Below are 12,136 nucleotides of genomic sequence, written 5' to 3'. Positions count from 1 at the left end.
CTGGCACCTGGATGGCTCAGTTGGTTAAGCATCCAACTTTGGCTCAGGTCATGATCCCACGATTCGTGGGTTCGAGTGCTGATAGTGCTGGGCTCTGTGCTGATAGCTCAGAGCCTGGAGCCTGCTGCGGATTCTTTGTCTTCCCCTCTCTGCCCCTCCCCCACTCATGCTCTGTAGCTCTCTCTCCCAAGAGTAAATAAACATTAAAAAAAAAGTTTAAAAAAAAAAAAAAAAGGAGAAGGGCTGGAACCAAGTAGCTGCATATCTGGTCCAGATACTCATTGTCCACACAAGAACTAAGATTTAGCAAGGGAGTAGGGGGGAAGACAGAAATTTTATTTATTTACCTATTTTTATTATTGAGAATGTGTAAATTCCTTTAACATAATCTCACAATAATCTTATTGGATAGATGTTAACTTTCTCCCATTTAAAGGAATAAACTAGAAACTTAACCAAATAGGTAATAGAGAGCTGAACTGACTTTCTTTCCTGTTATACATGTTCTAATATTTATTCACTGTTACCAATACCTGCTACATTTTCCAGGCTACTTTCAGAATAACATAGGCTATAATCTATTGGTATATATGGACTTTTATTTTTATTTGAGAGCTTAAGAGTAGTCCATGGAGTCAAGCTCCCAGCTCCACCAGGGGAGCTAACTGGCAGTGAATTTTCCTCATTATTCTCTGGTGCTTATCAAGAATGGAATCAAAAGTCTGTTTGGGCCTGTTAGTTTTCTGTTAACTTGGGGATAAAAATTATCTCAAACTCCAGGAGAATAGCAAACTAGAGCAGTAAGACAATGCTTCTTTATATTTTTAAGTACTATAGCAACAAACACACTTAGAGAATGTTTTTAGTGACTGGTTTCCTTTCTTCTGACTATTCCTTTGAAGCAATTAAAACTAAGTCATCTTGTTGGCATTCCTGTACAAAGAAAAGCTAGTTACGTTGCATGGAACACAGAAACTGAATTACGAACGTATATCTACACCTATGTACTCATTTCTTGTAGAATTTCCTTATTTATCTGCCCACTAAGGTGTGTAAGATGTGATGTGTTTTTGTTTTGTTTTGTTTCTTTTAAAGAAATTTCTTTAAACAAGCTTCATTCTCTGTTTTGCCTCCTATCTGGCCAGGCTGATGGAAAGTCAATCCTATTATTTTGAGCTTCTTCTTGCTACAGGACTTACCTTGCACTGAAACTTCTGAAAGGCTGTATCAGTCATTAGCCACTGATGTGCCTATTTTATTCATCGTGGTGCCTTTATGCCCCTTTATTTCATTGCACCAAGCCAAGCTCAAGAAAAGGGAATCTTTGGCAAAGCTGACTAGTGACTGAGGGCCAGCTTGCCTCCCGCCTCTCTCCACCTCCAGTGGTCCTCCCTTCCAGGGACACCCATGCAGAACAATGCACAAGGTTTCACCCACCCCACCCCCCACCTCTATCCTCTCCCCAACTCCACACCAACTTTTGTCAGTTTGTCCTCCTTCCATTTAGTGCTCTCTGTCTTTCTGTGTGTCTCACTCCACCTCTCTCCCCGTCTCTTTCTCTCTCTCCCACTCTTTTCTCTCTCAACCCTCAAAGGTCCTTTTTGCTTCTCACTGGATACCTCACATTTTCTCAGTCATGAGATTAACAAAGGGCAGATCTACTTAGGTCAGGCAGCTCTTGCTTTCAGCACTGCTAAAATCCCTGGGACACATGCTTTGTACTGCAGCCTAAAATATAAGGGAGCAAAACACAAATTAGTGACTCAAAAATTTTTTATTACTGTCTTACCTGCATTTAACAATCACTTGCATATTAGCCTTCTTTTATCCAAATAAAATTAACCTCAGGCACTTCCTCATAAGCTTTTTTTCTTCAGTCCTTTCATCATTTATGATATTTCTTTCTGGACCTCATCCAAATACTCTTCTTTATAAAGTTCTAAGATGAAAACTGAAATCAGTTCTCTGATAATCATCTGATGGAAGCAATTATACTTGAAACTCATTATGTCTCTCTCTCTCTTTCTCCTTCCTTTTTTCTTTAAACTTTTTTAATGTAAAACACAGACTTGATATCAAGCCACTTTCCTATCTTTTCTTGAGTTGTTTTTCTGGGCACATGTACTTTTCTTTCTCATCAAAGCAATGTTTAGATACTACCTGAAAGTATCACTATTTGGAGCCTTGCTTCTTCTGACAAGAAGATATTCCTATTTTCTGGGTACTTTATAAAACTAAAAAAGTGAAATGGGAAAAAGAATATAACAAGTGATACCAGGGAGAAATTGAATCAAAACAGATAAATAAGTCAGATTCCTTTTTTTAATTCTGAAAATAGGTAAGAATGAGCAGGAACATCTTTAGAGACCAAACACAATGTCAAAGAACGCTTTGCATTCTTTGATTTTTGCTCCCTACTTCAACTATTTCTTATTGAACTGTCACCTATTCTATTAGTAGAAAAAAATATGCATCTCTGGAGTACTGTAGTTATGTTTGAATAGAATCAAAGAATCACAGGAAGGTAGAGATGAAAGCAATTGTAGAAGTCATTTAATCTAATGTAACAACTAGCAAGAAATCACACCTGCCAGTTTCTGAGAGGTAACAAGAAACCTTGCACTTAAAGGATCCCAGTCATAAAGTGAAAGGAATATGGTTTTGCCATTAGACAGGCAGTGATAAAAATTCCCTCTCTGCCACTTGAACAAGTCTTGTAACCCTTTTGAGCCCATGGAGATAATACTGACCAATTTAACTGTTTGTAAGAGATGAACAAGATAACACCTACAAAGCAGCATTTACATGATAGGACATGATATATGGGAGATCTTTTCCTTTTCCTTAAACACTCCCTGTGGTCTCCAAGGTGGCCCTGACTTTAACCTGGAGAAATCTTGACTCTGAAGCCAACCACTTAACCATACATTTCCCTCTTCTCTAAGTTAGTGGGGCTTTACTCATTCTCTCAATCTCTGTCTTCTGTGATATGCAGGTTCCCAAGCTCACTATCACTTCCTGGTTATTGGGCTCTGATGTTCTCTAGTTCATAGCACGCCACCCTGCCCTACCCCCCCAACACTGCCCCCCCCCGCCCCCCGCCCCAGCAAAAATATCTTGTCTGGATATGCATGCAGGGTCCTATGGGGAGGAACCACACTCCTCTGAGTGCATGTTTTGCTTACTACTTCTCTTTCTTTTATACCACCTTGTCCATGATAGTTAGAAACTCTATGACCCAGACATTCAAAGCTATAACATAGTCTTATGTCGTCTGAGTAATTTCTCCATTAGGGGCTTTTCCTATAGTCTACATAATATATTTTGAATTAGATTCTGAAATCCAGTCAGAATGAAGAAACCATTTAAAGAAAAAATTTGTTTAATGTTATTATTTATTTTTGAGAGACAGAGAGAGAGAGGGATAGACCATGAGTGGGGGAGGGACAGAAAAGGAGACACAGAATCTGGAGCAGGCTCCAGGCTCCAAGCCGTCCAGAGCCGGATGTGGGGCTGGGATTCGTGAACCATGAGATCATGACCTGAGCCAAAATCAGACGCTTAACTGAATGAGCCACCCAGGTACCCCAGAAGAAACCATTTTAAATGTGGTTGGTGTTCCAGGGGCCACAAAAGCTAATCTGGCTTCTAGGCCAATGGAAATTATCTCACCTTCGATATCCTTTTATTAAAATTTTCCCTACATGTAAATAGTTGCACAGTTTGTTTGTTTGTTTTTTAAGTCCTGGAAATATACTTTTAATATTTTAATTATAAATTAAATTTTTGGAAAGCTTTGGTAGATAATTTGACATTTAAGTGTATTTTAGAATTTAAATTTCATGGCCTGGATCTAAACTGAAAACAAGAAGTCCTTTCCCCTTATTTTATCAGACTGTCATATAAGCAAACTGGAAAGCAGGGAAAGTACATTCTCAACATCCTTTCCTTGCAATTGCTGTTGTAAAGCATGGAAAAGGCCTTCAAATTTAGCTTCTTATCTGTAAAATGTGCACTTCAACTTGAAGATTTTTTAAAGTCACTTTTACATATGAGAATCTATGATTCTATGATTTCTGTTCCACTTTCAAAGTTCTTATTGATGCCAGACCTACATTACATTCAGTTTTACACAGATTTGCCAGCTTAAAATCTGACACAATCCAGCAATCTAGGGCCTGAAACAAGGTGCTTTATTAAGATCAATGTATTACATGAATGTAGATGCAAATAGAGCTCTATAAACTATTGGCTCTAAAATCTTGGCTCATAATTTCACGATGGTGTACCCATAGCTCCAAACTTGGATATAATTAGATGTGAAATGGTCTCATTTTAGCATGGAAGAAATCAGCTTCCTGGTCAGAAGGAAGTATTTTTCAATTCAGTTTTGACTGGGAATTTTCCTTTGAGGGAGCTTGAAGGGCTATAGTGGTTAAAAGAATAAAATATCAAATAGCAAAACTCTTCATGAATAATTACCCAGCAGGAGAAGATAAGAAGACTATAAATTTTGTTTTTAGAGCTTTGCATGGTTTAAGAGTATACCTGCAGTTGGGGGGGGGGGGCTCGTGATCTATGATACAGCAGTAGTCACTGACAGAAAAGAGGGGGGAAATATGCAAATATCATCAAGCTATGCACATTGGGTTTCATTTAAGGAAATGTCTCCTCATGTAGGCAGTGGTGTATTTAAAAGTAAGACATTTCCTTTGACTTGTTTTTGAGTGATTGCTCTGACAGGTCTTTAAAGAAAAAAAAATCATTTTCTATCCTGCAGATTCAGTAACTGCCCTTAAATGACTGATCATGTCGCATTTTCAGTGGAGACAACATTGTGATTTGCTCCCATGGTGATCTACCAACGATGGCTAAAACTAATGACTCTGGATTGTCAGGGTACCTTGTAAGGTGGCCACTAATTTGTTATTTTTCATAATCTGCTGGTGAGGAAATTACTAATATTATTCAACACATCCTTTGCAGTTTATACTTGCAGAGTGCTTAAAAATTCATTTGTGGTTATGAAGAAATGACCATTTGAGCTATTCTTAGCAGAAAGCAAGGAAACAGTGCCAAGAGTACCCTTCTCCACATTATGACATAATCGGGGGCCTTGGGCTTTAACTTCTATGACAGCCGATAGGCCATGTTACTTTCAATTCTAGCTGAATAATAGAATTATTGTGTGTGAGGCATTTTTAATGTATTAATCTAATCTCCAGAGATTGAAGTTAGTAAACAGCAAAGTAATTCAATTATAAAATTGTCCTTCCAGAAACAAAACCAAAAAGTAACAATGCAACCTTTTAATTTAGTAATTTCCACTTTGAAGGCATATTTGGCAGACAGACTGGAAAGCATTAAATGGGCTCTGGCAGTTGTTTAAAAAAAAAAGCCACCTAGTATAAATTAGTCCACTGTATTTGGATTAAGGACTGTTATAAGATCCTTTCAACTTACTTTTTGGCCAATAGTGTACTCCTCAGCCAGAGCCCATGTACAGGTGGCCCCACTGGGAAAGAGAGAGTATGTCTATACTATTATAGTATTATGTTGATAGATTGTGGTTAATATTTAACCTAAATTTCTAATCAGAATGTAATATTTGTAATATGATTGATAGATGAGAGAGAGAAAGAGATTGATTGATTTAGGAGACTATATTTCTTTAATGGGGAACACTGGAGTCGGAACCAAGGTTACAACAAAATTAAGATTTGCTACAGATAACTTTCATCTTAAAACTGCACAGGAGGGAATGTTAGTGATACTAGAGAAATAATTTTGGGCAAAGAAGCTTTTCTGAATCACAAGGATATCAATTCTTTAAAACCCACAGCGTATTTCCTACCTAACGTGCCGTAGAATGTTGAACAAGTAACTGGGTTACTCATACAATTGATGATAGGAATTATGCAGGTCCAGAATAACTCTTCTTTAGCTCAACAAGCCATTTGTTTTTCAGATAAGCCTCTATTTCACTTTGTCACTGGCTCCATAGTCCTTAGGTTTTACCAAAGAACAAGTATAACATGGGCACAGCATAACATGATTGATTTGATGCTTTAAACTAAGTCAGATAAATGTTCAAAGTAATTATGATTGCTACTGGGCCAAATGTGGCCAGTAATGTGGTCACATGCCTCGTCAAGAATGTCTGTGCAGCAAGTTTTCAGGGGCTGCAAGTGGTTGAAAGGGGGCTATGGAAGCTAAGGGGCTTGCTTGCAGGGCACTCTTCATGAGACTGAGTAACAACCAGTTTTCTGCCTCAAAACCTGGAGGAGCTGATAAAGATCAAACCACTCCTTGACAACTGACTGTGATTGAAATTCTGAATACTCTGAATACTGATGAAATACAACATAGAAAAGAATTTTTATTTTCAGCATATATCAGTATGGCGTATTTCAGACTTGCCATAATTGGAGCTGCCTTTAAGCCCAATTACAAATGCCCATTTTTTACTCACACAGAAAATCTTTTCTTTCCCGGAGAATCACTCTGCAATATGGATCTCTTTTAAGACCAGGAGTCCCTTGGAGATAGATTTGGCCTCATCTAAGTTAAGATGAGCAGCAGAAAACATAGTTTATGAGCTGAACTAACAGAAGGACGCTGAGTCGGGGTTTGTTAAACTAATCGTATGGCTGGCAAAGGATGACATATCAGATGTTTCATTCATTTTAAATACCAAACCATTTCCATAAATCACTTTTATAGCCTTAAATACATTATGTAAGTATAGTAACATTAGATGGTGTGTTTAAATGTGCCAGGCATGTCCGTTTGCTTCTCTGCATACTGTGTTTCTCTTCTTATTTTCCAAAGATGTATTTATCAGATTATTTTTATGGGTCCATATTTTAGTTTTATTCATGTAGTCTTGTTGATTGGTGCTGTTATGTTTATTTGATTCTTCCTTGTACATACACATTCAACTCATGTGAGTATCATAGTGTCTCTCTCTTCCTTCTTGCACACACACAAAAAAAGAATCTTCTTTTTTAATACATTTGTCAATGTAGGACAGTAAGAAAATGATACACAGATGCATTTGGGGCTATTTAGCATAAAAACTCCATCTGAAACAGTTGTATTCTATAAAATAATGTGTTGAATTTCAGGATATTTAAGGTTGAGTTTCTTTACTGTGTGAATGCTATACTATTTTCTTTTCTCCCCTGACTCCCCGCCCTCCCCTCCCTGTTTAACAGCAGACAAACCCAGGGAGCACTGAGTGAATCCGATGATCCTGAAACAGGCTGTCTAACTGATAACAAGCCAACTTCTCGACACTTCTATCCTGTCGCCTTGCTGCTTGTCAGCTCACACCTGTTAGTTGTGTGGCTTATTTTAAGTCTTGCATTACTATTAGCCAAATACCAATAAGTTTTATGTTGTATTCCTTTCTTTTCTACAAATGACAATGGACTTTAAATTATGGGGACAATGCTGTAATATTTCTACATTTTCAGATTCACAGAATTTAAAAAAAATGTTTGAAATGTGTTTTGTTTGTTTTTCCTAAAATCTAAAAAAGAAGTACTATGCATTAAGTGAATTATTTTGCTCTTTTGTTCATGGAAACGTGTTTCCCACTGTTAACCAACTCAAAAGAATTTTTAAATTTCTGTCTTTGGAGTAAGACAAAGAACAGAATCCTGAAAGCTTGAAGTTCTGCACCTCCTATTTCTCTTCCCATTCAATTTATTCAAGACAATTAAGAATGAATTTGCACAATGCACTGAAACCCTGAGTCAAGTCTTAGAGATGTGGGAGGTTCGAGACTTTATTTCCACTGTGCTAACATCCTTGTTGCCATCAGCTGACAGAACCTTCTGTTTGATTTCTTAATCTGTTAGTTATGTTGGTTCTTTGCTTCAATTTACCCTTTTCTGTCCAGTAATTTGATGGAGAGAATGGCTATTTATGTTTTGTAATTAAATTAACCTGTTTGTAACTCTTGTTTGGGTTGATTTGGCTCTCCGAGTACTTTTCTATTCTTTTTAACAAGGTCTTGTTTGTGTCTTACACGCCATTTTCAGCCCCTGTGACTTTTGTACTGTCTGTGCACAAGCACCCTTCCTTTATAAAGCAGAGACTTGGACCAGGCTGTTCAGAAAGCCATTTTTCTCTTCGTTGCACAGCTAAAATAATGAAGTAAAATAGAGATGAAATTTTCCTTTGAAATCTATAGGGCCAGACTTAATAAATTAAATGCCTTATTCCTAGAACCTGCATCCTTAGGGCTACATGTAGATCTTAATGTGTTTTAAAGAGACTGACATTAATTTATGGAAAAGTTATAAAAAGGCAGATATATTTATGAAACTAAAGTGAAGCTGTATTGTGGAGCAAATTATATTTAAAGCGTTTATTAAACCTTAAATATCTGTTAAGAGCAAAGAGACTTTAATCATCTCCTTCTGAGGGCAATAATGGTATTGGGCCTGGCCTAGGATTTAATTTTGTAAGATGTATCATCATTTGTGGAAAAAAAAAATGTAGAGTTGAATCTTTGTTATTTTTACTTGGACTGTTGCTGCAACTCTGCATTGAACAAATAAAGCATATTTATTTATTCCGTGTTTCATGAAGTTGTACTTTTTCCCCTTTCACCAGAGAAGGATGCCGCATAGAGAATGTTCTGAAGAATATCAAATGCAGAAAGTATGCTTTCAACATGCTACAGCTGCTGGCTTTCCCCAAGTACTACCGACCTCCAGAGGGGACTTATGGAAAAGCTGACACCTAACTTTACCAACATGTAAATAACCAGGAACACAATTACGCTTCAGTCGGATAATCTCCACCTTTCTAAACTGTTTTATTGTCACGAGTTTGTGGAGGTAGCTGATCAGGGATGTTTGCCCAAATCTAGGAATTACTCGAATTAGGTCTTAGCATATTAGTCTGAAAGAAATCCATTAAAAAATCTCCAGGAACATTGTGATTCTAGTTCTCGCTTCTACACGGTGCCCCTCGCAGGCTGAGGTCAGCTCAGGATGTGTACATTTCATTCATGGTGTCCTTTAGTGGAAGGCGCTGATTCTGAGGAAACATAGGTTGCTGCAGGAGGAGTACAGGTGACTCATAGAGGGGCGCTTGACCTCCAGAATGAACACAGGAGAGTGTAAAGGAGAGAGGGACTCAGACATAGTATTTCACAGCCTTTCTCACGAGTAACCTTAGAGCCCATTTGTGGTATTTGGAAAATATCTTTCTAGGGAATTAAAATTCGGTAGCATCAACGCATGATGTTGACGGCAGAAGCAGGTTGCCGGTGTGCTTTTTAAAGACTGTGGTCCTCCAGGTGAGACATAACCAGTCCTCCGGAACAGGTAGATGACAGTGTTAGCAACTCAGTGGAGATACTTTTCAATAACATGGTATCTTTTCTAAACTCTGACACAGGTTGTATGGTGATAAAGTTGTATAGTAGAAAAATACCGTGAGGAACTAAAACTGCAAGAAAATGAAAGCTGATCACCCTGCTGATGTTAAACATGAAAATCCCCGTCAGCCTGAACTGTGTAGCCAAGTTCATAAAAGTCCAAAAAATATCTTCGTGATGTTTTCCAATAGTCATCTTGCTACAGAATATAGATGGTGGAATCTGCGTTGTCTGGCATAGATTACTATGTGTGAATAAACATTTTAAGACATATGCAACCATAGCTAATGATAAACCAAAATAATTATTTCTGTTGACTTCAATTTCCAAATCACACCAGCATAGGTTTTCCAATATTCCAAATTAGAAATTGCTGCAGAGATTATCTTGTATAATGTCATTATAAATGGGTAAATTAAAGCACGAGGAAGATATGCCCCCAATAATTCAGCTAGATAATTTTAGAACCATGATTATAATCTCTTCTTACCTTCCTAGCCTGTGCCATGCTAAAAATGCATGAAAATTATGGGAGAATGCTAGTTAGTTAAATAAAAATTGTCATTTATTGCTGGAATTAAACCTTAGAGTACAACAGTCTGAAAAAATGAAACCTATTTTCTCCAGATGTTGAGTTTATTCTTTCTCCTCACTCATTGGAAGAGTATGACATCCAGAGCATAAATCTACCCTTTGGATATGCCAGAGGCTCATTACATAGATGTCTCTTGGCTGTGACCACATTCAGTGGATAATATTATGGGGCTTTCCATAGCTAGTGTGACAGCTTCTTGGCTAAGATATCTGTTGACTAAGGACTCCAAACAGATCTCTAGGCTCATGTAGGGTTTTCAGATTACTACAAATTTTAGATAACTGTTTTGGGCTTTGAATACTAGAATTATCAATCCATATTTTAGCTAATGATTTGTGGGCATTATATTTGAGACCATTGACAAACAATTGATAGCCTTCTTAATAAAAAGTGGCTGTATACTATAGATCTATTCACAAAGTTTTCGGTGTTCTGCCTTATATTTCATTCTCCCTTTCAATGATTAGATATAACTTTTGAATTGTTCAGTTTAATTTAAAAATGGTAGGATTTGGTGTTATTTTCATTATCCCATTGGATTTAAGGTAAAGAGGTTGGGATGACAGAGGTTTCCTCGAATAACAATGAAGCCTCATTCAGTATGTCAGAGTGGTCTGGGTTCCAAAAGACCTTAAGTGAAAATGTATCATCTTATAAACAGTATAATTTTTGTCTGTATTTTTAAAAATGAAAACTCTTGACTCAAATCTGGAAAAAAAAACTTATTAAATGGAAAGCCAACAGTAGGGTTTTCTATTTGGGGGAAGATATTTCAAAGATTTTTTTTTTCTTTTGAAAAGTACTAATATAGAAGTCTTAAAGGCTAGAGTTTACTGTAATACAAATGCATAGAAGTTTTCATTTATTATTAGCATAGTCATCTGCATTTCCCTATATGAAGCCTGTATTTGTACATACTTTTAAAAGTGGATTTCATCAAGAAAATTCATGTTTTGTATCAACAACAATATTGCTCCTTTCCTGAGAGATATTCTAACTATTCTTAGAAATCCACTTCACTATTTCTTTTTTCTTAATTTTTTTTAATGTTTATTTATTTTTGAAGGAGAGAGAGACAGAGCGTGAGCGGGGAAGGGGCAGAAAGGGAGGGAGACGCAGAATCTGAAGCAGGCTCCAGGCTCTGAGCTATCAGTGCAGAGCCCGATGTGGGGCTCGAACTTATGAGCTGCAAGATCATGACCTGAGCCGAAGTTGGGCACTCAACCAACTGAGCCATCCAGGTGCCCCACTTCACTATGTCTTAAGTTATTATGGTTTTCTAAATCAAAGAGCAAATGTTAAAAAGTTTTAAAATCTCCTTTGTACAAACACAGCCTAATCATCCTTTTCTCTATTTTTATTTAAAAGATAACACCAGCAGGCCTATTTCAAGAGATCAGATTGACTCAGAAACTGAACCAAGAAAATGACATTTCCAAACAAGATAATTTATTTTTGCTAAAAATATGTTTCCCCTCTAATGATATCAAATGTACATATCAATTCCGTATTAGCTCTTCTGCAGAGTTCTGCAGAAAACATGTTTAAAAACAAGGGAAGGTAAAATCTTGATTATGTTTGACCCGGCTACAAAAAACCCAGAGACTGAAAATGTTCCACAAGACAGCTAAACATAAAAGTTTCAGATATTGGATTGAAGCCAAGCCACACTTGGATGCATTCATTCATTTATTTCTCGTGTGGTTTTTTGTTTTTGTTTTTGTTTTTGTTTTTCTTGTTAATATTGTCTCTGACTTTGTCTACACCCTGCCAAAACAATCCTTTGATGTTTGGTGACTCCAGCCATCCAGCGTCAGAGCAACCATTTGATCCTGCTGACAAATTGTGCTAAAATGCCCACTCACCTAATTAGAGCAGTATGCCATGTGACTAACCTCCTGCTCTTACTTTATCAGACTAACTCCTGTTTTTCTGAAAAACTGTGAAGTCTTAAAAACTAGTATCTGGAGGAAGGATACTTTCCTTTTTTTCCTCCCCCCTCAACTAAATATAGTATTTTGCATAAAATTTCACGATGGAAAAGAAAAAGATTTATATGGAGTACTACCTTTCCTCTCAACAAATCAAGCCCCTCACGTCAACAAGTATGGTACATGCCAAGGAGAAAGGATACCAGTGATGTG

The 12,136-nt window shown here is 37.1% G+C and overlaps 1 protein-coding gene across 2 annotated transcripts in view; it reads left to right on the top strand.

The window, feature by feature from the left end:
• The window catches only part of INPP4B (inositol polyphosphate-4-phosphatase type II B), a 763,493-nt gene extending 753,097 nt beyond the window's left edge, over positions 1 to 10,396 (top strand). The window contains exon 26 of one of the 2 annotated variants that reach the window (XM_047091642.1): positions 8,626 to 10,396. In XM_047091642.1, the coding sequence (XP_046947598.1) occupies positions 8,626 to 8,758 (133 nt within the window). In that variant the 3' untranslated portion in view covers positions 8,759 to 10,396. Of the gene's footprint in view, positions 1 to 7,217; positions 7,452 to 8,625 lie in introns of those variants that run through there. The other variant, XM_047091644.1, reaches the window with a different exon arrangement.
• Positions 10,397 to 12,136: the final 1,740 nt, after the last annotated feature.

Source organism: Lynx rufus, unplaced genomic scaffold, assembly GCF_022079265.1.
Source record: "Lynx rufus isolate CCGP_SWC_20201006 ecotype Redwood Valley unplaced genomic scaffold, mLynRuf1.p SCAF_3, whole genome shotgun sequence".
Taxonomy (NCBI): domain Eukaryota; kingdom Metazoa; phylum Chordata; class Mammalia; order Carnivora; family Felidae; genus Lynx; species Lynx rufus.
Note: the sequence above shows the minus strand (reverse complement) of the source record. Positions and strands in the feature narration are given on the sequence as shown.